Here is a 26,752-nt window from a genome sequence, read left to right as displayed (position 1 = left end):
TGTTCAATCTAGAGATTCATTTCCTCTGAATATCGAGAGTCTTCTGGAGCGTCAAAAAGAAAAAAAATCAGAGATAAAAAGGTAGAGCTGGAAGTTAGGCACGAACTTACGAAACCGGTCGGCCTGGTAGATGACATTCTGTTTTCAGATGTCGCAGAGCTCGTACCACATACTCGAAGATGAATTCAATGAGCCTGAGCAAGCAAGAAAAATTTTCGTTGGAAATTTGCCTTTTGAAAGGCAGTCAGGAATAGAAGCATTACAATTATCTCTTTCATCCGAATTTCAGTAAGGATTTCTGAGTGAAATCCTGACCCCCTTTTTGATAATGAAACTACCTCAGTAGCTACAGAATTGCTGAAGAGCTATTTCTCCAGGTTTGGAGAGATAGTGGATTGTGTAGTACCAAAGGTACCCGGGACAAATTATGCAAAGGGTTTTGCATTTGTTACCTTCGCCATGGGCACCGCTGTCGACGAAGTAATGAATAATCGCCCTCACAAGGTGAGAACTTCTCCGCAGTCATAGTTTTAAGTTAAAACTTTTAACTTTCACATAATTTATGTGACATAATTTATGTCACATAAAGGTTGCCGGGCACGTACTCCATCCAAAGCGAGCGTTTTCACGGAATGAGACTCTGGATCCAGCTGTTACTGTGTCGACTGCAAAACTATATATTGGCTCAATTGGCGATCTCAGGGAGTCAGAAATCAGGCGATATTTTGGAAGCTACGGGGTCATTCAAGAGTTGGAGCTCTTCGCAAACAAGGGAGAAGCTTTCATCGTTTTCCAAGATCATGATTCAGTCGACAGAATTGTTTCCGACGAGCACACGGTCAGTCATTGAGAAAAAAAGAATAATTGCGAACAACTTGTGTTTATATAGGTTGCTGGTCGTCCTGTTGAGACACGAAAAAATCTATCTATATCCCGAATCGAGAAAGCAATAGAGAGGCGCGAACGGCAGCAGCACTGTCGCGCACAGGACTGGAATCACCGTCAGTATTATGGCGGTCATCATCCGTATGCTCGGCCATACAACGAAGAGAATGGCGGCTATCACAACTGGGGAGGATACGATAGAGGCTTCGATCAGGGAAGGTATGGAGATGGAGGTTACACAATGGAAAGATGTCGTCCTTCCCAGGAGAAATATGGAGGTCCTTACATAAGAGAACAATTGCCACCAAGAGGATACGAAGGATATGAAGGTGGCTACAACAGACCTCCTCCAGACTGGTACAGTCATCCAAGGAACTGGCTAGATTTTATATCAGAGTCACTTTTGAAATGCTTTGACAGCCAACAATAAGAGATTATTATGGCACATTCCAGCAAAACAGATATGGAGGCCATCCTGTACATCCTGGTGATAGTTATCTTTCACGAAATTTTCCTTCTCTATTCCCACCTGCTCCAACTCCTTGGCATGGAGAATATGCGACTCCTACAGGAGGACCTGGATTCCCTGGTCCCATGGCTTACACAAACATTCAATCTGTGGAACCAGAAAGTACGAAACTAAAAAGAGAGATTTCAAGTCTAAGGGGACAAGTAGACGAATGCACGAGAGTAGCAATAAATCGCCAGAAGATTGATGCGAATTTCATCAAAAACTTGAAAAACCAGATACAGCACGTCAGAGAAGAACAGCAGGGTGAAAAAGAAAAGCTGAACGAAGCACAAGAAACTATTAAGAAATCTGGTATGGCAGACGAACGGAATGAACTCAACAGATCTTCAGAGGCGAAAATTCGAAGGCTTCGCTGTCTCAAAAATCACGAAATCGATATGATCACTACTCGATTCAAAAAAAAGGCTGTCGAACTCCATTTATTACGCGGAGAGCTTCAAGAGCTCAAGATGGAGAATGACGTTCTCGTTGGTGTTAACAAGACGAAAGAAAGGTTCTTGCAATAGAAATTATTTTTATTAAAAAGATTATACGTAGTATAATCGTAGTAGTAGTTGCGCTCGAACAAACAATGATTGAAGCTTCGTCATATATCGTTATTGAAGAATGTCCCAGTTTGGAAATAAAGGTCGATCAACGACTCAAAAACTAGTTTTCTTGGCAGGTGTACTCTTTGAAATTAGGTGCCCAGGCGATGAAATTCTCGTTCAACTGTACTCGGGCCCATTTTCTGTCAACCTCTGAAATTTGACCAGTTTCATCGACTGCTTCTTCTAAGAATTCGTCGATGGTGTAGTTGAACATCGCGAAATCAAGGAAGTAATTGCGATAGATTTCTTTGAGGACGACTCTTGGAACGTGCTTTTATATGGTTCGATTTTGAGAAGGAATGGTTCATTTTCAGGTGGTTCAATTTTCAAAATGGTGAAAAATTTTACGGGTTCGATTGTTATCTTTTTTTATATAAGCCTGATTTTTTATTATCTTGCGACGTAATGAAATGAGCCTTAAATATATCTAACATTTTCTAATACCCATTGGTCTAGTTCATGTCTGTATTGCTCCGAAAATTCTCTTGATGATAAAATATACATCGAAAAAGACAGTTTGAAAAATACTTTGAACCTTTCCTTGAAATAAAACGTGATCGAGTTTCGGCTTGTGAGAGAAGTGTAATACGCACCCGGAATGTGGGTAATATTGTCCACTTCAAGCGCCTTGAGTATAAACCTCTAAGACCTCCGTTAGCATTTTTTACAACGATTCCCTCCCACCTGGTCTTCAGCAGCAGATTCTTGGCGGACTATAAAGTCGAACTCGTTGGCGCAAGGAGTGCAGTGATGAAAAATGCTGCGCCAATGCTGATCCCTCATCCAGTCATGATTCGATGCTGCGGCTTGTAAGAGGCTCAATCACTAAGTTACGGAAAATTCACGCGTGGCTTAGAAGACTTAGTTCAAGACGGAGTTTGATTTGCGCCCGTTCCTAGTTCCATGAAAGCTTCAAAGCTGTACGTAAACTTCTCGAGCGTCATGTCTCGCAATTCTAGCTTTTTCAAAATCTTCCCGTACATTTTTTCGATGTATTTCATCCAAGGATGGCCTTTTCGAAATTTGTCGTGCCAAGCAGAAAGTAACCGTGCTAGAGGATGGCGAGTGTTGACTAAAGTTAGGTAGCCCTCGGAGGATCCACGAGTTGCGCGCTCTTTTTTCATGTCGGTCGAATTGAAACGGTCGAGGTCGTAGAAAACCTAGGAGACATTTTTATAGGTGATTGAGCAGAAATTTGAATACTTCATAATCGGTAAGGTCTTCGGGAGTTTTCTCGCCATTTTTGAGAAGAGCCACAAGACCACGCTGCCAATTCGTACATCCAGTCTATTACAAGCTTTAGAAACAGCATTAAACTAAGCCTCGGGCATCAGCGAGAATAATCACTAAGACATTATTTTAAATTTGAAGATTTCTTTTATTATTTTTAATTTCGAAATATGAAGCTTTCCTTAGGTGGTAAACACATCGAATACTTGAATTGATCACTGTAAAAATTCTCGTTCTTGGCACTTTTAATCGGCAGAACTGGCGTGCAACTTTCCTCATCCTTCATTTTGCCTGTCAGTGTCGCCTGCTGCAGCCTTTTCAATTCTTCAAACGTCGTATTTTTGGTGAAAATGAGGCTGCGCGCCATCGAGCAAGCGTTTTCAAGTACTAATTTGCGCTCTTGAAAACGTTTAAATTCCAGCGTCTTCTTTAACTAGAGTCGGTTTATAAAACAGAAGCACTTCTTTCTAATTGAAGAAAATTCAAAGTTTATAAACTCTTCCTTCGCTGCGAGAGGGAGTTTGATAATATTGAGCTGCGGAATATCTGGATACGTCTCCAAGTGCCATGGATGCTTTCCATCAAGAGTGTGGTCAAGGGGTGTTTTGAGCTTGCCAGTTGGAGAAATCAAGTCATCGCGATGGCAGTTCACGATTTTGCGAGGCTGGAAGGATGGATCGAAGCGAATATGTACGGTTCCTTTGATTTTTGCTCAGTTTTGATCAGTTTTTAGAAGAATTTTTTGATTGGAAATTTAAAATCATGCTTTTATGAAAATTATTCTTATACCTGCTCCTAAGGTTCCAATAATAAACAAATAAAAAAGCGCCGCAACAAGTCCATAAACGCTCAGATTGCTGATAAATTTAAACGTGCAGTGCTTCATGATCGTCTTCTTCGTTTGTCTCTGTACTCTTTCTCTTGCTGCGGTTGTTGTTCATTGTGCAGATAGTGTTCCTGAACTTTTCCGTTTGAGTTTCTTTGTGGATTCGATTAAGTCGCAATTTGGACGCATTGCAGCGGAATACCGGTTCGTGGCGCGACCGCCCCGTGGTAAATCAAGGGCGTCCTCTGTTCACAATCTGCGCCGGGCGGCCAAATTGAAATACCACAGCGACAGGCGAAATTAAAACACAACCACCACAATGTGCCTCTTTATACAGATGCTCGTAAACAGAGGGCTTATCTGTTTTTTCAAGAAAAATAGGTATTGTTTCAAAAATCTTCCATATTTGAATTTTGGACGCGAAAAAACTGGAGCACGTTTTACCACGTGCGAAAATATTCCGCTATGGGCGCCGTGAATGCGATAAATTAGCTCATCTCATTTTTTCAAAGCTCCGATTTCAAGTGCTCAAAATCCAATCAGTTATTCTAATGACATTTGCTCAATAGAGACCGATGATCATTGACAGAGGTTCAGTTAAAAATGGAACGGCTCAGCTAGTTTGGTATAAAAGGAAGTGGCTCCCAAGATCGTTTGAACATTTTGTCAAAGATGAAATTGTTGGTGCTCCTTTTTATTCTTCAGATTTCAGCTCGTCACCCAGAAAATCTGCAATTTTACAGAGAAGAAGCGATTTTTAATCCGGAGAGATATAAAAAGGGTGCAAATTTCTCTTCTATGAATTCAGTCGTTTCTGTTTACCCCCTTGATTAGTCGAGAAAGAGGAAGAAGTCGAGGAATAACCAATATGCTCAACCAGCTGGGCTACTCCATTAAGGGTGTAGGGGTCAAAAATTAGGGTTAGGGTTAGGGTTATATTCTCCGTCAACTAAAGAGAATCGAACATATCTATGGTATGGTTCGAAAATTTAGTTTTTTTATAGAAGATAGCATTGTGGCCCCCTTAAAGATGTACAACGAACCGAAGGGATGGTTCCCCCTCGGATCCTGGAGGCGCGAAAACGTCTATTCCTGGCGCGATTTTACTTCGGCTTTGTCAATTGGTTCCTTTCGATTTTCCCTCGCTGAATAAATTATTTCCTCTAAACTTTAGAGTCTAAAGTCCTTTTCTCAGACTTGAATTCGAAAAACACGTGTTTTCCAAGTTCGAGCTTGTAAAAACGAGCCTTGACTCGAGTTGTATTAAAGTCGGAAATCGTATTTCCACAGAAAGCAGCGTCCCCCCTCGATTCGTTTTCAAGCAAAACATAAACTTACCGCTTGAAAGAGAAAGAAGTTCAGACTTCTTCAGTTCCCCCGTTTCTCTGTGTTTGAAAAAGTGGGCAGCTCATTAGCGGCAAAATGCATTTTTAGGCTGAGCGGCGTTCTGAGAGGGCAGGGAGGGCCCTTATTCTCGTCGCTCTTTGCCCTGTAAATATTTTCACCAAAAATACTTTGCACGAGCATTATGTTTCCCGCAGCAAGAAGGAAAAATAATTTTCGGCCAAATTCGCCCGCAAAGTACTACACGCCAAAACGTATCTTTCGCGCAAACCTCAACCAGCATATATTTTTCTTGCTTAGCCATAAACACAAGTTTCCTCGCAAGAAAATTTGAGTTCAAGAAATTTTCAAGAAAAAATGAATTTATTGCTTTTGATTTCTATATCTGAGTACAACCAGAGCATGTAGAAAAGAGATAATTTCCAACAGAAGTATAAACTTATTTACAGTAAAATGACCGTATTCGGGAAGGAGATTTATCGTCAAATTGATTGCATAACTCGCTACTACTCCTCCAAGCTAAATAAGGAATAAATCTCTTGCTTTAGATTATTTTAGTCTTACCCCAGCGATGCCATAGAGTTTGCCGAAATGCTCCATTGGAAAACTCATCGCAATAACAGTGGCGTTGATTCCAAATGTAAATGAACGATGAAAGACAGAGAAGATCATGGTTCCGTACTGCGCATATTTGGAAGGGATGAGATAGAGGATTGAAAAGGCGATGCCAAGGGAGCTTGTGCAGGCTACTCCGGCGGATAGGCCTTTGTGGATGTCATTTGTTTTTTCGATGACTAAAAAAGCTAACTTCAAATACAACTTTTCAGTGCTACCTTTGTCGATAATAAATCCGTTCAAAAACGCAATGAATACTCCGAAAAACTGAACATAAGCAAAATGCTTTGTCATCTCCCCAGCTTCTTCTTGCGCTTCCGCCAGCGTCAAATTCTCCCCAGCAAGTTGAATAATTTCCGCGGTACTATCAGTCACAAGCGCCAGATAACTGTAAGAACGGTACACTTGGATGGTGAAGAAAATCGTGTTTGACCAAAAAAGTGGAGAGAAAAGCACTTTCGTAGACAAAAATGGGTCAATGTTAGGTTTGACTGGGTTGAGTTCTTTTTTCTCTTCCTCGAATTCGTCCAAAGACTGCGTTTCGTTGGAACACAGATTTCGAACTGCAGGAGTGTGATTGTAATCATCAGGAAGGGGGTAAGGAATGATGGTTTTTGGCAGAACAAACATTGTCCGATAAATCGCCAAGGAAAGAAATGAAGTAAAACAAATCCAGACGAGGTGATAGCTTCCCGACCAAGAATAGATCGAATAGAGAAGCAGCGCAGATGCAGAGCTAGAATCCATCGCTCCGTTACAAAGGCTGAGGACTTTGCCGCGCGACTCAGCAAACAAATTGCAGATTTGCATTTGAGTTATCAACAAGGTCACTCCCGCCACAGCCACGAATCCAAGGCCAACTGTGACAAGTCTACAAAACAGAATTAATATTTGTTTGGACAAACACGACCTACATATCGGTCTCATTCGGAGAAGCAAGAAATAGACAGGCGTTTCCAATGAAGCATAAGAAGACGGCAAAGGTTCGGGTCCAGAAGCTTCCGAATTTGTCAAAAACAGCGCCAAAGACGATTGTTCCAAAAGATGTTAAGCTGGACCCAATGGCGAATATCGAATTGAGCTCGGCTTTTTGCTCTGCATCGGTTCTCCCTTCACTTTTTTGACTTACAAATTCGTCCGATCGAGATGATGATTCTCTATTTCATGAAGAAGAAATCGCTATAAATACTTTGAAAGTCATTTCCTGTAAAAACCCTCTTCGTAAAATATCTTCACTAAGTTCGCCCAGCCAAAAATTGTCCCACAACAAAGAAATGTCTCCAAAACAGCAAGAAAAATTGTTGCTTTTCCTTCACTCATGATTTTCTCTCTTTTCTGAACGGAAAGGCCAAGACGGAACAAGTATTTAAAGCTATATTTATTAGGTACGTAATGTTTGCACTTGTTATGCTATGCTTTGTAATTCAACTAGAATATCGTTAAATTAGATTTCTTTTCTCTTCTAAGTTCGGCAAACACCGGGCACTTTTATAGCAATATAGCAAGGTCAATAGACTGCGACCACCATGCAAATAAATGCGAGAACAGTAATCTATAAAAGTTAGCACTGTATTTACTTTTGCCCTTTCCGATGCTTTTCTGAGAAATCCAGCGAAAGTATTGACGGCAATTTGCAGTTGCAAATTAGTAATTTTAAGTTGAGTAATCATCATAAACATTACTATCTAAAAAAATGATTACAAGTCGGCCACGACGCGCTATTATTAATAACAAACGTGAGTTTATGCAACATAAATAACATTACGACACTTGACATGTACTTACAATTTTATGTTTTCTTCTTGATATTTAATATTAAGAAACAAAGGGTTATGCTTATAAATTGTAATTTCATTCGCCCGTTTGATTTTTACAATGCCTACTTGGAGACATGGAAGAGAACACAAAAAAAATTTCGATTTGCTCAAAAATCTTTTTCATAAACTTACCGCAAGAATTCTTTTTTAATATGAACACATAATAAAGAATAATTTTCTTGAATGGATTTATTTACAATTGAATATGGTTAGCAAATAATATTTGAAGCTTTTTAACTAATTATTGGCGTGCTTTTTCCTATCAATCTTCATTTCTATCGCCAGTTCGTGTCCTACACTATCTAAGCAAAGCATTTTGCCGCCAAAGATTTCTTCCAGCATGAAAACATGTTCCTCCACCTCGGCATCGGATAGATGGTCCAACTTGCTCTCCACCGATTTGAGAACCGTCTCTAACGCATCTACCTGATACTCACAATCGTCATTTCTTTCGATCAAATATTTTCTGAACTGATCTTCGACCACTTGAAGTCGCTTTAAATTTCGACCTCGTCCTCGATTCAGCGCTGAACCAAGACGGGCGCGAATGTTTTCACTTAAATTTTTAGCTTTTTTGTAATAAGTAAGGATATTGAGTTCGCATCGGGGAGAATTATCTTCATCCAAGACGCAATTTCTGAGTTTTCCACAAGGAAAGCTTTCGCAGGGATCTTCGAATTGGCACTTTCCATCTTTGAATCCAGTGTTGACTTTGTCGCAGACGCATTCGAAACCGCCATCGAAATTGTAGCAACTCTCGGCTTTGGAGCACGGAGATAAGTCCAGATTTGCGCACTCGTCGATATCGACGCAGCGCTTTTTATCGAAAGCAGCGATGTCGTACCCCTCAGGGCAGGAACAGGTGAACTTGACGTCGTCGATCGCTAGAAAAAAGAAAGCTTATGTTTTGTGTTCCACTCAACTTAAGCCGACAAAGGCTTGTTCCGTTGCGGAAAACGACGTTAATCTAAACTAAAAACATTCATTTTTACTTTGCGAAAAGACAAAGAAAACCTCCGGCTCCTGTTTTTACTGAAAACTTCGTCACGTTAGTAATACGCAGTTGGCAAAATATTTCAATGAAGCTAGGGTAGCAGCTTGTAACTTGCAAAGTTTACGGTTTAGATTTGATGTTTGTGGCTAACATTACAACTAGGGCTGTTATTAACGCTAATAACGAAAGCAATTAACTGGATGTGATAACAACCAAAATAACCGTCGTATTATACGACTCGTATAAACAATTATCTCGTATAATTTGAAGTGATTCAATAAGAGTGAGTGCTTTAGAATTTCTAAATTTTTCTAAATTCTAAATTTCTAAATTTAATTCAAAATTTCATCTTTAGGAAGTTAGAAAATACCACCCTTCCGAACGAAATGAGCAGCTTTCCGAAAACGCTGAGATAATAAAAATCAAAACATTTTTTATCTTACAAAATCCGTCACAAGACAGATTGGAGTACAAGATTTTCCATGGTAAATTATTTGAGCATCACTCGAGGAATCAATTTCACACACGACGAACGAAACTATCACTTACTAGTTGGAATTCTGACTTGAGATAATTAAGTTACACCAGATCAAAATTTTTCTACTGCAGCATTGCTGACGTTAGGGTTATATCCTCGATAAAGCTACGAGAAAAATTTTTCGGCGGTTTTAAATTAATCGTTTTTCAGTCGTTTTACTGCTTGAATTTCTAGTTTAAAGGCTATTTACGGAAATAATGTACTACTAATTATTTTAATTGTAACAAAAAATGCATGTTCTATCTAACAGAGATTCGACTGTAATGACCATAAGTAAGTACGAAAGAATATTTGTTTTGCAATGAAAAAAACTCCACCTTAAAACTTACGTGTGCATTTGAATTCACAAGGATTATGTGAACAGGCATCTCTAGCAGCATTTGCAGTGAAACCGGCGGAAGCGACAATCTTGGAAAACTTCATTTTAGTACTCTTTCGGGCTCAGTATCTTAGCCTTTTTAGCATAAAAACACTGCGCGCGCGCTCGTGAAATCGAGTGCGGCGCTCCTGAGCACCGTTACAAACGTGAAGGGTTATGGTTGCACCATAAACAAAACCATTAAGTCAGCATCGATGTTTCAGATAATTCTTTGCTTTGGTCGTGCTGGACACCAAATAAAGAAAAGAAATTCAACCGCTAACATGTAATTAAAATTAACGGAAAAAACTGAAAATTTAAGAAAAATCTCCGAAACTAGAATATTCTGAATATTCATGGCGCATTTTAGAAAGAAAAAGATCCTTTGAAATTCACTGCGAAGCGATCCAATTTAATTTAACTGTTCCAAGTCATCAGAGTTCAAGATCTCCAAGCATGAGAGTCTAAAGGAAGACCGGGTACTGGAAATTCCTCTTGAATAGCACTTAAGAACTACAACCCGCAAAAATGTTTCCAGTAGAAAACGAGCAGATAAGGTGCGTTAAAATATTATCCGAAATATTTGATTAAATTATATCAATAATTTAAACAGTATTAATACCAAACTCGTAATCAACCAGTGGATGGACACATAGTTTCATCCTGAAGCCTTCATTTTCATGAAAAAATGGCTTAGCGGACGGCAAGATCACACTAGGGCTACAAGGTCATACGTATTGGTCAATAATCTGATAGTTTCCTCAACCGCCCGACCGGTCGAGCCTTGTTATAAGTTTGCCTTCTACAAAAATCCTGCTAAACGAGTCCACTTCTTTTGTATACTTCTGTATGGTATTATTTTTTTCTTTATTTCAATGACAAACGGTAATCCCACACCCAAAAATTATGCTAAGTGAGGGAAACCTTACCCTAAACTTGTTTTGAACCACAAAAGAGGACTTTAGTGTCCATGCATGTTAGTAAAATTAACGAAACTTGCGAAATGCTGAACAACGACCAACTCTTAATAATAATTCTGTATAACCATATTCTCTCGTTTTTAACATCAAGGGGCTTAGTGGCAAGGCGTGGTAATGAAAAGTTTTCATTCGATTTAACGCTCTCTCTTTGAAAATGAACTCGTCAAATTTGATGTTCAACAAAATTTATTCCCGAAAAAATCTACAAGATTGAATGTATTAGCGGATAATTTTTAGCTTGATCTGGTTCGTCAAAGTACCCGATTTTCAAATAAACGAGCTGGATCGGGAATTAGCAGCGACTCGTCGCCAATTTTTAATAGCTACGAGAACGTGAAATTCAAATTGCGAGACATTTTGTGTGTGAATTAATTTTTATTGATAAAGGTGGAACAGTAAGTACTTCAGAAAAAAAGCTTTAAAAAGTCCCTCTTACGGGTGTTCAAGGGGGGAGATTCGAGGTTGTGTTGGAATTATTGCCTGTGTCAGAAGTTTTCTGAGAAGTAATCGACACTGAATTCATTGAACCAGAAGATGAATGCTTTTTAGTCACGAAGAAAATTTCCTTATCTTCCTCTTCTTCTGTGTTTGTGTAAAAGTGGACTTTTTCTCCTTCTAGCTCCTTCCTAAAAGGTAGAGACCAATTTAATTTAATAAAAATCATACCGTTTTAGTCTCGTCATGTAACAAATCAGGGTCCTCTTTCCACGAAATAAAGTAATCGGGAGAATCGTGATGATCAAATTTAGATGCAACTCTTGATAGCTGCCATGTAAAGAAAAGATATCTCAATGCAACGAGTCTGAATGAAGGATACAATGACAATAAGAAATTCTTAGAAAAATTACCCGAGAAATAGAACAAGCCACAAGTAAACCCTCGAGAATTTATCTTGGCGCCCTCCTCTAGTGGAGCCTGCGAGAGTTGGGTTTTCGTAAATTGCGAATGTGTCTCCCAATGATGTTTGAAACGATGGCGTTGGACTCTCTGGAATGACTTCGAGGATGAAATCTCTTCGTGAATTGAACTTTTATGGAATAAGATTCAGTTCAAATTTCAAAGTAAGATCTTGATACCTCTATCTCTGCATATGCTGGTGGCGGATCCCCTCGTTTGTAAGGTGGTGGAGGGTCATTTATACGAGGATGTCTGTTTGTTGCTGAACCAGCTGTTTCAGTCGTAGTTTGGAGACTTATATTCTCTGGCATTAGTAAATCGCTTTTCTTTTCAATGTCAATAAAATCATTTCAACGCTCATGGAATTGCTGGTCTAGAGAAAATATGAACTAGAATCGCAAATTGATTATCAACGTTTTTGTGTGATTTATTGTTTATTCTTTGTATAAGTTGTTGAACTTTTTTCAAGTAAATATCAGAACTGTCCCTCTACTCGGACAGACTGGTCGACTGGGACTAGACCGGACTGGGGAATCATTGACGGTGTTGGGACGATGATCACGTGGCCGGGTTGACCACCTGTTGCGTACCATGGTTGAAATTGAGAAGGCTGGATCATTGCTGGCTGACTCTAGCGATTGGGTTAGTGCTTGTCGGGTTTTGATGGGCTTACGTGATTGTGTATCGATACGGGGGTCAACATTTTCCCATTTGAATCGGCTCTGGTGTAGATTGTTTGGACCTGCGGGACAAACTGTGGTTCGGGATGGGAAGATTGCCTTGCTATCTGGCTCATGTTTTCTGATTTGAAGTGAAAGGTGACATCCCGCAAGGAGGGCGACTCTTGCTTCGCTGAAAATGAATTAAAATTTTGTTCATGATTAAGATTTTACCTAAAATTTCCGCTAACGCTTCTGATTCTTCAATGTGTACTAAATGATCTCCTTTGATGAGACAAAGACGGGATGGCTCTCGTTTTCTTATTATTGGCTTTTGATCGACTAAAAGAATCATGAGAAAAATATTTGAGAAACGGGGCTGACCGGCTTGAAGCTGGCTAAATTCGGCGACAGAAGTGACAGGAATATCTATGCTGGGCTCTTGTCCAGTGGAAGTGACGGTTTCTAGCGGTTCAGACTTGATTGGCTCTACTTTTCCTAGGACGATGTTTTCTCCTTCGTCAATTGGGACTACGTTTGGCTCTACGTCCATCGTCTAAAAATTGATAAGCTGAATGAAGGATGAATGAATGAAATGAGGTTACCTCTTGTAAAACAGTTGCATGTTGAATGTTAGGATGCTGGGTGTATGTTTGATAAGGAATGAAGTTGAGCGAGGACTGCATAATGTTCGTTCCAGGCTGCATCTGAACCACTGGCAGTGGGCTTCTGATTTCGCCATTTCCAGCGACTACTGTAGTCACTTTCGGCTCGCCAACGGACAACTTCGGCGCCTAAACGTAGATTCTAGCGCTATTCAAAGCGTTAAAAAAGCCGGCCCATTGAAACCCATTCTGTGTCCGGGACAATGCCTCTTGATAAAAACGACTTGAGTTCGCTGCAACAATGGGCTCACCATAATACCCAGCTATTCAAGAATTTTTATTTTTCCCATTCATGGCGAAATCAATTTCGCCAGCTTGGTGAGGCCACCAATTTGGCGCGCTATTGTTAGCTCGTCCATCACAATAAGAGGTCAAATTGTTGTTCACAGGCATCAGTAACTTTCGTAACAAAATAATGCCCATGTGACTTTCTAGTTGAAGAATCTGGGATTTGGACCCAAAAGACGAGGTCAAAATTCCTAATTCTGATAAATTTTTGGATTGAAACTAAATCTATAAGGCCAAAACAATCAATATTTCTTCAGAAAAAGGTCCCTAAATAGTTGATTTGACGATTCAGAGGCCCTAGAGATTTTTCCCAAAGATATTTGGGGCAATCAAAGAGCAGTTTTCGGCTCAAATCAGCGAAGATAATTTTGGATAATCAAGCAAAAAAAGCCTGCGATGAGATAGAAAATATTCAAATTCTGGCTATATTTTACAGAGATAAGGCACAGTATTGCGCTCCTGCGTCAAAGAACTTGAGCCGAGCGCAGTACAATATGCTCCATTGTTCCATTTAGTTCCCAACAACTCAAGTCTTTCATCAAGCCCTATTGTCCCTTTAGAATGGGAGCTCAAAGGAGATATTTTCAATTCATAAAACAAAATTGGCATCAGCGTATTTTTATCATCTGATGCACTTATTATTACCTGAGCAGGGGCTGGAAGCTCTGTTCTAGCTGTTTCGGCTTTTGAAGAGTCACTTGGCTAAAAAAGACTCGTTATAGTCGCAATCGAAAATTCAACATTTAATTTCTCGAAAGGTTAAAAAGACTAACCCGTTGGCGGCGACGAGGACGGTACTTGTAATCCGGGTGCTCTTTCATGTGCTGCGCTCTCAACCGTTTCGCCTCGTCCACGAATGGTATCTTTTCATCCTCGTTTAGTTGCCTCCAGCGCTCGCCCAAATTTCGCGAAATTTCAGAATTATGCATCTTTGGAAATTGCTACAAAGAAATACTTAATTTCTTACTCCTCCATGATTTCAAAAAATCAAAAAAAAGAAATAAACCTTACAATAAACAAAGAAAAAAATTCTTCTCTTACCTTTGATAAAATCTTCCTCTGTTCTCTCGACCAGACCATGAAGGCATTCATCGGTCTTTTCACTCTCACTTCCTTGTTTTCCATGTTGCTCGTTGTATTCGTCGTGTTCTGCTCCAGCTCGTGTTTTTTCTCAGCTCGCCTGGGCCGAGCCTAAGGTGAAAAAATTCGAATCAACTTCCGAACTCGGCGAAAAGTCAAAGTCGAAACTTTGTGTTTTTCTTTTTCTTTATTTTTTTTCTTCTTAGGGCTCTCTCTCCCTCTCTTTTTTTCTGTTTTCGGAGTTGGTTTAAAACTGAATGGCAAGAGGGGAGCTTCAAGTTTTCTTAAGAGCGGCTTGAAAAGCTCGCCCAGGAGTAAGGGTGGCTGTTCAGTGTATTGTCTTAAGGAGTCTACTAGCTGCTGTGCTCTTTTGTCCCTCTCCTGGGGTCTTTGTCGCGCTCTGGTCGGAGCCGTTTTTTGAAAGAAGAATAACTCGCGTTTTCTCTTTTGGCCAGCGCAAGAGAGCGCTAGAAAAATTATTACTACTATTGTTGGAAAAGAAGAAAAAAGTTGGGTCGTAAAAATTATTACGAAAAAAGGGGCCTTTTGAGCTTAGCCACCGTGAAAAAACGACTTCGCATTTTTTGATGGACGAGCTGGCTCGTAAAATAACGCCGAGACATAGGATTTCAAGTGGCGACAAAAAAAAGACAATAAGGGAGAATAGAAGAAATGTACCTTGTTTGGCGCATTATGCTTTCTTTTCAATTTCATTATGTCGATACAATAACGCTTTTATCTTGCAAACACAATAACTGGAGACATTCTTTGGTCGACTTTTTGTTTGAAAGATTTCGCGGGAAAACATAAAAAGGGTTTATATGAAAGACATTTTTCTACAAAAATTGTTACTTTCAAACAACCGAGACCCTATTATTCTGGGCTTGAAGAAAAGACACATCGAAAATAAATGATTTCTTTATAAAAAGTCGAAGAAATTTGTCATGAATTTAGCTCAGATACCCCCTTAATAATTCTTTTTAGAATTCTTACAAAAAATCTTTTAGTAGGGTTGGGTTAGGGTTTCTAATTGATTTTTCGAAAAATAGCCAGAAGAAATTTCAAGCCCAAAAGAGCGCTGCTCTAATTTTAAAACAAAGGGATGAAAGTAATATAAAAAAGGAAGTAACAAAAGACATGAATAGAGACGATAGTAGAGAGCCCTGTATTGTTCGCTGAAAGTGCTCTGGTCGTTGGTTTGACTCACTCAAAAGGGGTTGAACGTATCACTGAATAAATAGTACTCTTCTTCGCCGCTCTCTCCCTCTTTTATCCTCTTCCTTTATTTGTCAAAACAATGAACAAACTTCGAATTGCGGAAACAAAAAGAAACACTCTCAACCCTTTTTTAAATTCCTCGAAAATGTATTTTTTGTTTATTTGAATATTGCTTCTTGATTAGTAAGAAGCAGCATCTTTTGAAAATCAAGAAATTACAGTCATCTAAACGAATATCGAAATACCGAGGGGTGCACTTTTCTTGATTTCAAGCCGCGAAGCTTTCTTTTGCCAGTTTTTGAAAGCATGAAATTTTGAGGGGAGTGATTAAAACTGACCATTCTTGTTTTGAAAGAAAAGCATCGATGAACTTTGAGATGGGTTTAATTGTTTCTGTTTTCTCAGGAACTGTCACCATATCAGCAGGTGCACCTGGCAGGGGATGTATATCCGTGTCGCTCGTGCCAGCTGACGATCTTCCGGCTAGACTGCGCGCACATGCGCTTGATTACCAGCAGGTTCATTTCTCGCGACCAGGCGACTGTGACCAGGTGACCAAACAGCGCCACCAATACCGATTTAAGGATCGTTAATTCCATCCGGAAGTCATATCATCCTCTCGTTTCCAATAAAACGCAAGAATCCTCGTAAAAAAGAATACAATGCCTGCTATCAGAAAAACCCGACGAAGCTTTGACCCAGCAATCATGGATCGCAACCTGGTTCCACCACCTCTAAAGCTCCGAAAAGACGGGACAGTTCGATCCGAGCTCGATCTCCGCCGCGAAGCCGTCGCTGAAAGCTCAATTCTCAACAAATCCAATTCCAGCGTCCGGGCCAAGAAAATCAAGACCCTTAGAAGCAGTTTCAAAAATCTCGCAAAAATCTTCGATCGCTCAACTTTGAACTCCGAGGAAAAACCAACGACTCCGTATTTCAACCGGAAAAACCGACTCTTCCGATCGATGACTGTAAAAATGCGACACCACTGTAACGAAGAACAAAAGCCACGAGTAATTTTGAGAAGAACGGAGCAAGAAATTTCATCTGGAATTATAATTTGGGAAGAAGGAGCGAATGAACTTTTGGTCAAATAACAAAAACAGTCACCTGTGTATATGTACATATCAAATAAACCATGATCACGATAATGAGTTTGAATATTCTGACCTATTTTATTCTTGGCAGCGAAGTCGGAAGAGATGTTTTAGACGGAACATTTTCGGACATTGCTAATGCATTTTTAGATTTTGACCTCACGGCGGCGCTGTAATTGCTTGTTTTGTGTTCTTAATTATTCTGAGCGGTTTTTGCAAAATGCAATTTGCGAACTTATTTTTGAACACTCTTTCTTAATCTTCTTTGTTGTTGGTTTTCTATGCAAGGAAATCATTAAGAATTACAAAAAGAAAGAAAAAACCTACACTGTTACTTGCAGCTTTTGACGCTGTTTTTGACGAAATTACTTTTTGCAATTTACTGTTTGTCCTGTTTACAGCTGTTCCTCGTTGATCAGCATTTTCTTAAGAAAAAATGTACCTGTCTACTTTTCGAAAGAGCAAGGTTGTCTATCGCTACCTCTAGCCTTTGTCTTTGGCTTCGCCAGTTCAATAATTTTTTCAGACACGAACACATGGTTTCCATTTGGCAAGTTCGGAGGAGTGGCCGCTCGATGATCCGATTTTGGCTGGGCCAATTCTGAAGTTGAGATATTGGCTCAATAGACAGGCAATTGCTTTTTACCGATTAGTCGTTGCTCGTCGACTTTTCGTGGGATTATTAGTCTGTCTTGCTTTGTTTTGGCTTTGATAGACTTGTACAGTGGATTCGAAGATTCAACCATTCTAGCGCTCCGCATCGGGGTGTATTTTGGAAGTTGTGGCTTGTCTTCAGGACTAGTTAAAGAAATCAACGTCTTATAAAACAAAAATGATAAGGATTATGACCTTGAAAGTATGATTGATGGAGAATTAAGAAAGAATGGTAGTAGTACCTTAAATCCAAGCTCTCATAAAACTTTCTTCTTCGGCTCCTCGGCGTCGCCAGATCTTCGATTTTTATAAAGTTCAAGCTCCTTGATTCCCATTTTCGTCAACGCGAGGTCAATTTGGCTTACCTAGATGTTCCGGAGATGGAGTTTATTCGATCAGCAAAAAGCTGCTTTGGTCGGGATAATTGACACGTTCGGATCGAGGCCACATGACGCAGCGCAGCCTTTGAAATTGATCTGTGGTCGGGTTCTCCGAAAATGTTCTGCTTTTTAAAAGGAGGGATCACGAGAAACCCCGGCTAATGGGCTCCTGGGTTCGCCACTCGGGAAGAGGGTATTGAGGCTTGTAGTCAGATGTTCCATCGTCTCTTTTTCGAGGAGCAGGGGCGGAAAGTTCTACAAGTCTGTGACTGTCACAGGGTCATGAAAATAGAGTCTGAGCATTTTGATGGCAATTTCTTTAATTTAAAACCCTTTTTCTTAAGAATCTCTTATTTCTCTTCGCACTTTTACTTTGGATGCCATTTTGCTGGTCGATCATTCTTTGCCCAAAAAAAGTGACGAGTGTAATTAGTTTTTTCTCCTGCGAAAAAGTCAGATTAGCTGAAGTAAATTGCCCAAAGTAGATTGTTTACGCACTTTAAATGAAACTTATCAACGCTGAACCGGCAGATATTGGGTGAAAGATATTGGATATTCTCAAAATAACGAAAATGGGCATTTGAAATGAATTGTAATGAAAATAGGTTGATTAAAATTGAATTTGAATCGCAAATCGACAATTATCGGTATCCACTGTTCCTCTCTTCAAAGTCGCACGGCTAAACAGTTTACTCGATTTCTTTACTCTAACGAAAAATTACCTCTTCAATTAATTTCGCAAGAAACATAACTTCGCTTCGATAAATGTTCTCTTCTGAGCAGTGTTATGAAGCAATCCTGGCGAACAAAGGCGTAACATAGATCTTTTTTCGAAGAAGAAACAAAGAAATCTGCAGCTTGGTTGTTTTTGCTTGAACTTCGGATCGCAAAACTTCACAGTTGCAGTTTTCTTGCGATCGGATTGGAATCAGGGAGACCAATGTAGTCCCGGATAACTGCATGTTGGCAAAGACTTTGCCAAATGAACTTGACGTAGATCTGTAATTACTGAAATAAATAATTAAAAAATAACTGTGAGAAATTCTCACTGAGAATCAAAAATCTTCTGTTTGAAAATTTGTTCTGTCTAAAATACTTTTAGACACATTACAGTACTTAATTTTTAGACCCCATTTTTAGACTCTTGATGTATCAACCCAAAGCCACCACGCCTCACGTTACACAGAATTAACCCCTCTCGTTCAGGGAAATCCATGATTTTCAATGGTTTTGGAACATTTAATTCTCCTTATTCCCACGTGACCTGCTTTCTGGCCGTTGAAATTAAGCGATAATAGATATTGAGGTTTGCTGGACATTCCGAACCAATATCTTTCTTTTTCTTATTTAGAAAGGATCAGATCTTTCGGGAAGGTCTTACAGAGATCTCTTTTTAAAGAGGATGCGTCGCTAAAACACCGTTTTTGCACTGAAAGGACCCGTGACTGAAGAAGGTAAAATAAAGAGACCACAAGAATTATATTCATTTCGTCAGAATGAATAGAAACGAGCCTTATATAAAACCGAAATCAGAGCTGAGCAGCTTCAGTCCGAAAGAAGAGGGGGAGATGTGTAAATAATTAAAATCTATAAAAGAGTAGATGAAAATGGCTACGCTTGCCGAGCAGATAAAGCGACTTTTCGCAAAGCCACTCGTGCAAATGAGAAATCTCATTCTTCTGCAATTAGTGACAGGTAAACCCGGAATTGTTTCCAACCCCAAAAAGGTCAAAATTCAGCCGTTCCTGGAAGCAGAGAAATCCACGAGAAAATATTCGGAAATTATGAAAATCAAGAAGCGCCGCAATTTCAGGTGATTTTGACTCTGAAAAATCTTCATTATTTTCTATATTTGAATTTTCTTGTTGAAAAAAATGTGAGAAAACCTGTGCCTTCTTAAAGTTAGTAAGTCAGATAAATGTCGAATTTTTAAATATCTTAATTCTTGGTGCGAAAACTGAAATTGCATTTTCTCATCTTATTTTTTAAAGTTTACTTCTCGAAGTTTGTTGACTGGAGATCCAGATTGATGGCCCAAGATTGTCGATTTTCCTCATCAAAATGCTGAGCTTAGAAAATTGACGATCTACTGTAGGAGAGTCAAAAGATTTGCCTTGCAACTTGTGCCATCAATTAAGGTTTTCTTCAATTAACAAACTTTGTAGGGGTCATCATGAACCGTCTACCACAAATGATGACCTCTTGGACCCTTTATCGTTTTTATTGAATGTCAATTTTTCAATGACATCTGTCCATTTTCTATTGCTTCACTGAAAACATTCAGAATCGAAATCAAACAGTCGTCAAATTACGAATCCAGATGATCTGGCTCAATAACGTTGATTGCCCGGAGTCGAAATTCGACGGCAACTTTATGGCGTACTACGAGTGGAATGACCCTCGGCTCACGTGGAACGCGTCCGAATTTGATTTCGCGAACATTACTGTTCCGATCGATAAAATTTGGTTCCCCAAGTTGAAATTTCAAAACATCAACACAGAGGGAGAAAATGGCGATCTCGATGAAGGTAAAATCGGGAGGACAGTAAAGTAACTGTATGATTACGTAACGATCCATTAAGAGCTGGCGACTGTTCACAGCGACGGACGCGTCTGGGTTCTCAAGACATTTTACGTATGTCTCCTTTAGTAAGCACCAGTTTTATGAATATTTTAAGTACGTCGGATTTTGCAACATCGAGTCGAAGTTTTACCCGTACGACAGGCACTACTGTTATATTCAAGCAATGTCGCAAGGGACGGATGTTCATTTGGCCCAGGAATCGAATAAGATATTCGTCAATCCGTCGATAAATACCTTTCACACAAAGTGGCTGGTAACTGACACGCGCTCAGAAGTCACAAGTGAGTCTATTTTTGTTCTCTTCCTTGATTTCATTGATTTCAGACGCGATTCCGAACAATGAAACAATGCTCGACAAAAATGTAAGTCAGCAATATGTAAATCATATTCATTAACAAATTCTAGTCTTCTCGACTGTTCAATGCGCATATTCTGTCCGGCGAAATCGAGGTCGTCCGTAGATATCGCCATGGGAGAATGATCGTCGTCTTCCCCTTGTATATTCTTGGACTGGCATCACTCGCTATTTTCATGATCCCCATCGAGACCGGTGAACGGTAAAGCAATTGATAATCCAAGTAAGGATGATGGTTATTTAGGGTTGGTTACACAATTGCGATTCATTTGTCGATGGTTTTTACGCTGAATTTGCTGGATTCGCTTGTTCCTCAATCCGCTAACACCAGGGTGTCAAATCGCGGGGGATCGAGAAGGGATCGCGCGCCACCGCCCACGCTCGATCCCAAGTCTGAAGGGATCGCTCGCGCGCTTTTTGAACGGAAAGGGATCGCGGCGAAAATAGCAGAGCAAACGCGCGGGCTAGCGCCAGGCTTCATGCGTGGAATTTTCTCCGATCAAGCTCGCGCCGCTTTTCAAAAACTCAGAACTCTTCGTTATTGTCTCAAATTTTATGAATTTTTCAGATCTAGTGTAGTTTTTTCTCCTCCTTTTTCTGATTGAAATTAAACTCATGTTCAAATTAAGTTTAATAAGTTTGTCTGATTATATTATTTAAAAAAAGAAAGAAATTACATCATTGTCTGTCGACAAAAGGGACAGCGGTAATGAGGAGGAAGGCTTCTTTTGTGACACGCCAAGCACATTGGTGGACACTTTTCGCATTGAGCAGCAGCAAATACTTTTTGACAATCATCTCGACCAATGGGACTAAATAATATGTTAAAATGTGAAGGGGTCGGACCCCTTACTTAGGTTTCCTTAGTTACTAAGGGTAAGGGTTTTGAAATTGATGAATCTGATGATCTCTGAAAACTCAGAAAGGAACTATTGGAAGGATTTTTTTCCGCCGAAACCCGAAAAAAGGTAAGTAAAACATCCTTACCTTACTAAGGAAAGGACCCTTAGAAAGCAAAAAATTAAGGAAGGAAGTCCGACCCTAGCTTACCACTCCATTGGATCAGCGGGAATAAGAAGAACGGGAGGATCAATTTGGAGAGGGTCATCTCCATATATTTGTAAGACAAATATATTCAATAAACGAAGTCGAAAATGATTTCGAGATGCCGCGGCACGCTTTCGAGTCGTGAAGACGTGTTTTTTAAGCATCTTTTTATCATTTTTTGCTTTTTATAGAGTTTTGAATTTGATAAACCTACCGATATAAGAAACATTGGCAGGAAGCGTTGATATGCGATTATTCACCAAATGGTTGATCAAAAACAGCAACGGCTCTTTTCACGCGTTTCGTTGTGATAAGTAACTTCTCTTTAAATAATTTTTTTATTGTGAAACTCTTGCTTTAGACTTTAAGATTGAATTAACTTCAATCAAGCGAGACTTAGATCTATTCATATTATCCACGAATGTTGCTCGAATCTTCGATCTACCCGGGTCGTTCTCATCAATTTCAAGAGATCTTTTATTTGTTTGATAATTTCTGTGCATGGAATAAGTGCTAGGGTTTCGCAAAAAAAAGCGAATTGGCACTGCGAATTTAGACCCCTGTTCAAACATTTTCCTGAGAAAAGTTATTTTTTCTGATGAAATAACGCACTTGGTTACATAATTGACTCGATCAGATGGTCGTATTTCCACATGGTAATGAGAAAAGTGCCAGTCTAATGTTTGTGGCTTCACAGATTTCAAACAAATCGTGCACGCCATGGGGAACTTCCAAGCCTTTCTTGTCATACTTCTAAACTGATTTTTTTCGTTTTTTTTTCAAACGTAAGAATAATAATTCTAGAGAATTTTCAAAAATAACATATTCTTGGTTCTGAATGCTTAACGGCTCAAAGACCCTCAAAAAATGAGGCCTCAAAATCGTTTTTGATACGTAGATTTTTGATTGGCTGATAGACAGTTTCGAGCGTTTTGATTGGCTGATAGACATTTCAAGCGTTTTGATTGGCTGATAGACATTTTCGAGCGTTTTGATTGGCTAATAGACATTTTCGAGCGTTTTGATTGGCTAAGGGGCATTTTCGAGCGTTTTGATTGGCTGATAGACATTTTGCAGCGTTTCGATTGGCTAAGGGGCATTTTCAAGCGTTTTGATTGGCTGATAGACATTTTCGAGCGTTTTGATTGGCTAATAGACATTTTCGAGCGTTTTGATTGGCTAAGGGGCATTTTCGAGCGTTTTGATTGGCTAATAGACATTTTCGAGCGTTTTGATTGGCTAAGGGGCATTTTCGAGCGTTTTGATTGGCTGATAGACATTTTCGAGCGTTTTGATTGGCTAAGAGCCATTTGAGATCGGTTTGATTGGCTAAGGGCCATTTAAGGGCGTTTTAATCGACTTAAAGCCTGATTTATCCGATTTTGGTCAATTTTTGCGCGACTAAGGTAAATTTTTTCTTGAAAATGGTTAATATTTGCATGACCTCGGTCAATTAATGCTTAGAATGGGTTAATTATTGCATGATCAAGGTTAATTTTCTCATGAATTCGGTTAATATTTACATGACCTCGGTCAATTTATACTTAAAAAAGGGATATTTTTGCATGATCAAGGTTAATTTTTTCATGAATTTGGTTAATTTTTGCATGCAAAAGGTTAATAAATGCATGATTTCGACGGGAAATTGTCAGCAAAAAACATTTATTCAAATAGATTCTGTACATTTGGATAAGAAGACACTTGTAGAATGAGTTCAACAGTACTGGTGTTCAAGCAGTTTCGTTTTGAAGACATGATATCGTTCGCTTTTGAGAAGAGACGTTCGATGCTGCCGCTTGAGCCAGGAGTTGAGCGTATGAGTTGTGCGATTCTGGCGAATGTCGGGTAAGTTCCAGCGTGATGCGTGAAATACATCAAGCTCCGTTCGGCCGTACTGGCGGAGGTCTTGAACATGGGATCGAGCTGGTTCAACCATTGCTTGTATCTTTTGACGCTTTCTTTGCGCTCCATCTTGCTCTCCCTCTTGAACCATGCAGAGAACTCATCAGTTGATGATTTTTCGCATTCATCCTCGTCGCTCGAATATTGCTCCATTTCTTCCTCGAAAGTCGACTTTGCTTGAGAAGATGGAGGTGTCGGCGGAGCGCGCTCCTGTGAGTTTGGAGGAGTCAACGTCTTTGGCTGTGATGAAGGAGCTGCTGATGGTGTCTTCTGTTGCTGGTTTTCAACAGGAACCTAAAATAAAGTTAATTATTAATGCTGTTTTATGTAAAAATTGATCGCGTCTGAGTAAAAATGGACCTTTTCTATGAAAAATTCACCCGATTTCGTGTAAAAATTTACCGCTTAATGCAAAAATTAATCGAAACTTGGTAGAAATTAACCTTTTTTGGGAAAAAATTAACCAGCTCCGGGTAAAAATTAACCTTTACTTACAAGAATGAAGATTTCCTCAATTGGTTTGGTTTGCTCAGCTAGGTCAAAGAAGGTCTTGCGCATTGTCTCCTTCCAGACAGGAACTGCAGTATCGAAGCAATTGATGAGGGTGTCGTATGTAGACTTCGTGATGAACGAATCCTTCTCAAAGGCGTCGTCAAGTCGGTTACGGATCAAGGTGAATTCGAAGTGACGGCTAAAGAAGTCAAGGGAGAGCCCGATCAAAGCAGCTGGATTTGCTCTCGATTTGATGTAGGATCCTCTCGATGGCTTCCGTCCAGTGATGTTAGCACCGAAAATGTAGTCTGCTACGGTCAGAATCAGCTCCTGGTGGATTTCCTTGAAGTCAGCCGGATCAATTTGAAGCAAGAATTTCAGCAAGTCGAACAGTTTTGTAAGAGTGTCACCAACCGAGAAGTGATCCGAATCGGTCGACGCCAGAGCAGGCTCGAAGACTTGGGAGACTGAGTGGAGGTAATGAACGAGCTTCCAGTCGATTTCGTGTAAGATCGACTTTGAGTCAGTCAGGTACTTCTGATGGCGACGAAGAAGAGGTTCGTTTGCCATGAGCTGCTTGTAGGTCGTGATGAAAGATCTGAAAGATAAAGTTAATAATTACATATTTTCGATTAGTTTAAACATGACCTCGGTTAATTTTATCGTGAAACGGTTAATTTTTACATGAAAAGGGTCAATTTTTACATTGAAAGGGTTAATTTTTACATATAAGGGTTAATTTTTACATTGGAACGGTCAATTTTTACATAAAAAGGGTCAAATTTTTCACGAAAAGGGTCAATTTTTACATGGAATGGGTCAATCTTTACATGGAAAAGGTCAATTGTTACATGCAATGATGAAGAACAAACCTGAATCTGATGTAATAGATCCTGTCGATCGTAACGAATTTGTCGTAATTCGGGTAGAATTGCCTGATGTGCTTGAGCTCGTCTTCAGTTGGAGTGTAGCTTTTCACCAGATCATTGAAGGATTTCTCGGAGCAGTCGTCTCGTTCAGCTCGATGATTGCATGCTGAGACCGCTTTCTCGATCTCGACACAGCTATCGCCGACGATTGCATCGCTCTGGACAAGGGTAATATATCTAAAGTGAAGACGTTATTTGATAAAATAAGAATGATGTATTTACCTTTTTAACTGATTCGAAATCGTGTGGCTTGCACAGACAACGGCGAAGTAGTCGGAGAAGGCCTGAGCCATTGGCGCATCTCCAACAACTGGAAGTCGTTTTGCGTGAAAAAACTCGAGGATATTCCAATCCGAGAGGACGCTTTCTAGTTGTCGACGTACATTCGCATCAGTTGCTTTGAAGATGACCCCGTAATGAAGAAGAAAAATCGTGTCTTTCGCAGGTTCGAATCGTAAAAGCCGATGAAGACCCCAAGGTATTTGCTACTTCTTTCTTTCGTTAGCCGAGGGCAGTCGAATCCATCAAGGACCAAGCAACATCTGTTTTCCTGGATGAGACCAGGCAGCTTGGACTTGACGATACCATTCGAAACGGTACTTTTGCGCCTTAAAAATTTATATATCCAAATATAATGGTTAATTTTTACCTGAGAATCTTCACAATTTTGTGACTGCTTATTCCATTCGCTATTGCCTTATGAGCCCTTGCGCAAAATTTCTTCATTGTTTCGGTTTCGAAAGCACCAATTGAAAGACCATCGTTCGCAACAGCTTCCGCGGCGATTTCCTCAAGCTCTTCGGCGTCGGTTGTAATTGAACGATGGTGTTCTTGGATGTGCCGTTTCACGTAGTAGTCAGTCGCATGGCTCGCTTTCGCCAAATTGCCTCGAATGCCAAAGAAAACCTATAAAAGAGTTAATCTTACTTGACTGGTCGTTTTTAACATTAAAACGGCTAATTTTTTCTCACGACCGATCAATTTTTACATGAAAAGGTCAATTTTTACATGAAAAAGGTCAAATTTAACATGAAAAAGGTCAAATTTTACATAAAAGGGGTCAATTTTTACATGAAATGCGTCAAATTTTACATGAAAAAGGTCAATTTTTACATGGAAAGGGGTCAATTTTAACATGAAAAAGGTTAATTTTAACTCAAATCTGGTCAATTTTTTCTTACCTTATGTTTGTATTCAGCATTAGTGCAGAAGGGGCTCCGGCAAATGAGATATGGCGTCGGCGTCTGGTCTGACTTCGTGATTTTCTCTAGTTTGAAATCTGCTGTGTAATTGTGATGGATCTCTGAAGTGCAAACGAGCTTCTCATCTTCTTCTAGAATCTCTACAATTTTCTTGAACTCATCTTTGGTTTTTTTCTTTTTCTCGAATGGAGTAGATGGCGGAGAAAGCAAAGGACCTTCATCAAATGGCCGTTTTTGACTCATATTTACGAAAAAATTTCATTTTTGACGGACTTTATATTGACAGTACATCTGGAAAGATGGCGTCCTTCTGCAGATGGACTGATTTCCGATCATTAGTAAAGTATCTGAGTAACACCCCGCTGCGAGAATCAGATATGAAGGGTTTATTTCCAAGCAGCTGGAGATGAAATCACAGAAAAGACGTGAAAAGACTCGAGGTACCAACCAGCTGTGATGAAGTCAGAATCATGGTGAATTTTTACATGAATAATATTATTTTTTTCATTGAATAACCCAAAGTCGGATTAATTATGGCATAATTTTTCTTAGTATTTTCGTTAAAAAAGTAAGGATTATTATATGTTGATCTTT

At 39.6% G+C, this 26,752-nt stretch overlaps 7 protein-coding genes and 1 long non-coding RNA gene across 8 annotated transcripts; 2 read left to right on the top strand and 6 right to left on the bottom strand.

Annotated features, from left to right (window-relative positions):
• Nucleotides 1-345: 345 nt before the first annotated feature.
• LOC145698414 (uncharacterized) lies at nucleotides 346-1,923 on the top strand. Its single transcript, XM_081775617.1, has 4 exons — nucleotides 346-504; nucleotides 590-838; nucleotides 890-1,281; nucleotides 1,317-1,923. Exons 1-4 carry the CDS (start codon nucleotides 460-462, stop codon nucleotides 1,921-1,923), a joined length of 1,293 nt encoding a protein of 430 aa, XP_081631743.1. The 5' UTR covers nucleotides 346-459.
• A 3,847-nt stretch (nucleotides 1,924-5,770) lies between these two features.
• LOC145698413 (equilibrative nucleobase transporter 1-like) lies at nucleotides 5,771-7,784 on the bottom strand. Its single transcript, XM_081775616.1, has 5 exons — nucleotides 7,759-7,784; nucleotides 6,937-7,179; nucleotides 6,241-6,893; nucleotides 5,972-6,201; nucleotides 5,771-5,926 (listed from the first exon to the last, which is right to left on the bottom strand). The coding sequence occupies exons 1-5, from the start codon at nucleotides 7,782-7,784 to the stop codon at nucleotides 5,771-5,773; spliced, it is 1,308 nt and encodes a 435-aa protein (XP_081631742.1).
• A 238-nt stretch (nucleotides 7,785-8,022) lies between these two features.
• On the bottom strand, nucleotides 8,023-9,822 carry LOC145697838 (uncharacterized). The gene is made up of 2 exons (XM_081775048.1): nucleotides 9,701-9,822; nucleotides 8,023-8,723 (listed from the first exon to the last, which is right to left on the bottom strand). The coding sequence occupies exons 1-2, from the start codon at nucleotides 9,792-9,794 to the stop codon at nucleotides 8,077-8,079; spliced, it is 741 nt and encodes a 246-aa protein (XP_081631174.1). The 5' UTR covers nucleotides 9,795-9,822; the 3' UTR covers nucleotides 8,023-8,076.
• A 1,256-nt stretch (nucleotides 9,823-11,078) lies between these two features.
• Nucleotides 11,079-11,919, bottom strand: LOC145699383 (uncharacterized). Its single transcript, XM_081776654.1, has 4 exons — nucleotides 11,786-11,919; nucleotides 11,558-11,736; nucleotides 11,376-11,511; nucleotides 11,079-11,331 (listed from the first exon to the last, which is right to left on the bottom strand). The coding sequence occupies exons 1-4, from the start codon at nucleotides 11,915-11,917 to the stop codon at nucleotides 11,152-11,154; spliced, it is 627 nt and encodes a 208-aa protein (XP_081632780.1). The 5' UTR covers nucleotides 11,918-11,919; the 3' UTR covers nucleotides 11,079-11,151.
• A 122-nt stretch (nucleotides 11,920-12,041) lies between these two features.
• Nucleotides 12,042-14,707, bottom strand: LOC145697201 (uncharacterized). Its single transcript, XM_081774365.1, has 8 exons — nucleotides 14,260-14,707; nucleotides 13,992-14,159; nucleotides 13,864-13,920; nucleotides 12,871-13,059; nucleotides 12,650-12,821; nucleotides 12,500-12,607; nucleotides 12,280-12,458; nucleotides 12,042-12,237 (listed from the first exon to the last, which is right to left on the bottom strand). Exons 1-8 carry the CDS (start codon nucleotides 14,341-14,343, stop codon nucleotides 12,082-12,084), a joined length of 1,113 nt encoding a protein of 370 aa, XP_081630491.1. The 5' UTR covers nucleotides 14,344-14,707; the 3' UTR covers nucleotides 12,042-12,081.
• Nucleotides 14,708-17,059: 2,352 nt separating this feature from the next.
• Nucleotides 17,060-17,731, bottom strand: LOC145698412 (uncharacterized). The gene is made up of 4 exons (XR_014133922.1): nucleotides 17,633-17,731; nucleotides 17,510-17,590; nucleotides 17,260-17,411; nucleotides 17,060-17,214 (listed from the first exon to the last, which is right to left on the bottom strand). It is a non-coding gene; the product is annotated as an uncharacterized LOC145698412 (long non-coding RNA).
• Nucleotides 17,732-19,254: 1,523 nt separating this feature from the next.
• LOC145698411 (acetylcholine receptor subunit alpha-like 2) lies at nucleotides 19,255-20,792 on the top strand. Its single transcript, XM_081775614.1, has 7 exons — nucleotides 19,255-19,342; nucleotides 19,387-19,460; nucleotides 19,932-20,175; nucleotides 20,230-20,282; nucleotides 20,326-20,512; nucleotides 20,556-20,593; nucleotides 20,637-20,792. Exons 1-7 carry the CDS (start codon nucleotides 19,255-19,257, stop codon nucleotides 20,790-20,792), a joined length of 840 nt encoding a protein of 279 aa, XP_081631740.1.
• Nucleotides 20,793-23,295: 2,503 nt separating this feature from the next.
• On the bottom strand, nucleotides 23,296-26,401 carry LOC145698410 (uncharacterized). The gene is made up of 7 exons (XM_081775613.1): nucleotides 26,138-26,401; nucleotides 25,606-25,862; nucleotides 25,446-25,564; nucleotides 25,179-25,353; nucleotides 24,900-25,133; nucleotides 24,031-24,625; nucleotides 23,296-23,829 (listed from the first exon to the last, which is right to left on the bottom strand). Exons 1-7 carry the CDS (start codon nucleotides 26,399-26,401, stop codon nucleotides 23,296-23,298), a joined length of 2,178 nt encoding a protein of 725 aa, XP_081631739.1.
• Between the last annotated feature and the right edge of the window lie 351 nt (nucleotides 26,402-26,752).

Source organism: Oikopleura dioica, chromosome 2, assembly GCF_907165135.1.
Source record: "Oikopleura dioica chromosome 2, OKI2018_I68_1.0, whole genome shotgun sequence".
Taxonomy (NCBI): domain Eukaryota; kingdom Metazoa; phylum Chordata; class Appendicularia; order Copelata; family Oikopleuridae; genus Oikopleura; species Oikopleura dioica.
The sequence above is the reverse complement of the archived record's forward strand: the minus strand, read 5'-3'. Positions and strand labels throughout refer to the sequence as shown.

What these genes read in the sequence shown, in the direction of transcription:
- LOC145699383 (XM_081776654.1), bottom strand. Translation starts at nt 11,917, where the DNA reads ATGCCAGAGAATATAAGTCTCCAAACTACGACTGAAACAGCTGGTTCA. An exon ending in TGGCTTGTTCTATTTCTCGG is followed by an intron (nt 11,512 to 11,557) that starts GTAATTTTTCTA and finishes TCCTTCATTCAG; the next exon opens with ACTCGTTGCATTGAGATATC. An exon ending in TACATGACGAGACTAAAACG is followed by an intron (nt 11,332 to 11,375) that starts GTATGATTTTTA and finishes CCTTTTAGGAAG; the next exon opens with GAGCTAGAAGGAGAAAAAGT.
- LOC145698413 (XM_081775616.1), bottom strand. Translation starts at nt 7,784, where the DNA reads ATGTTATTTATGTTGCATAAACTCAC. An exon ending in TCTCCGAATGAGACCGATAT is followed by an intron (nt 6,894 to 6,936) that starts GTAGGTCGTGTT and finishes TCTGTTTTGTAG; the next exon opens with ACTTGTCACAGTTGGCCTTG. An exon ending in AACTCTATGGCATCGCTGGG is followed by an intron (nt 5,927 to 5,971) that starts GTAAGACTAAAA and finishes TTCCTTATTTAG; the next exon opens with CTTGGAGGAGTAGTAGCGAG.
- LOC145697838 (XM_081775048.1), bottom strand. Translation starts at nt 9,794, where the DNA reads ATGAAGTTTTCCAAGATTGTCGCTTCCGCCGGTTTCACTGCAAATGCT. An exon ending in TTGTGAATTCAAATGCACAC is followed by an intron (nt 8,724 to 9,700) that starts GTAAGTTTTAAG and finishes TCTTTTTTCTAG; the next exon opens with CGATCGACGACGTCAAGTTC.
- LOC145698410 (XM_081775613.1), bottom strand. Translation starts at nt 26,401, where the DNA reads ATGAGTCAAAAACGGCCATTTGATGAAGGTCCTTTGCTTTCTCCGCCA. An exon ending in TCGGCTAACGAAAGAAAGAA is followed by an intron (nt 25,354 to 25,445) that starts GTAGCAAATACC and finishes TCATCTTCAAAG; the next exon opens with CAACTGATGCGAATGTACGT. An exon ending in TTGAGGAAATCTTCATTCTT is followed by an intron (nt 23,830 to 24,030) that starts GTAAGTAAAGGT and finishes ACTTTATTTTAG; the next exon opens with GTTCCTGTTGAAAACCAGCA.
- LOC145698411 (XM_081775614.1), top strand. Translation starts at nt 19,255, where the DNA reads ATGGCTACGCTTGCCGAGCAGATAAAGCGACTTTTCGCAAAGCCACTC. An exon ending in TCTTCTGCAATTAGTGACAG is followed by an intron (nt 19,343 to 19,386) that starts GTAAACCCGGAA and finishes GTCAAAATTCAG; the next exon opens with CCGTTCCTGGAAGCAGAGAA. An exon ending in AAATGGCGATCTCGATGAAG is followed by an intron (nt 20,176 to 20,229) that starts GTAAAATCGGGA and finishes CGATCCATTAAG; the next exon opens with AGCTGGCGACTGTTCACAGC.
- LOC145697201 (XM_081774365.1), bottom strand. Translation starts at nt 14,343, where the DNA reads ATGGAAAACAAGGAAGTGAGAGTGAAAAGACCGATGAATGCCTTCATG. An exon ending in GTCCTCGTCGCCGCCAACGG is followed by an intron (nt 13,921 to 13,991) that starts GTTAGTCTTTTT and finishes AGTCTTTTTTAG; the next exon opens with CCAAGTGACTCTTCAAAAGC. An exon ending in AGCGTTAGCGGAAATTTTAG is followed by an intron (nt 12,459 to 12,499) that starts GTAAAATCTTAA and finishes ATTCATTTTCAG; the next exon opens with CGAAGCAAGAGTCGCCCTCC.
- LOC145698414 (XM_081775617.1), top strand. Translation starts at nt 460, where the DNA reads ATGGGCACCGCTGTCGACGAAGTAATGAATAATCGCCCTCACAAG. An exon ending in TGAATAATCGCCCTCACAAG is followed by an intron (nt 505 to 589) that starts GTGAGAACTTCT and finishes TGTCACATAAAG; the next exon opens with GTTGCCGGGCACGTACTCCA. An exon ending in TGGCTAGATTTTATATCAGA is followed by an intron (nt 1,282 to 1,316) that starts GTCACTTTTGAA and finishes GCCAACAATAAG; the next exon opens with AGATTATTATGGCACATTCC.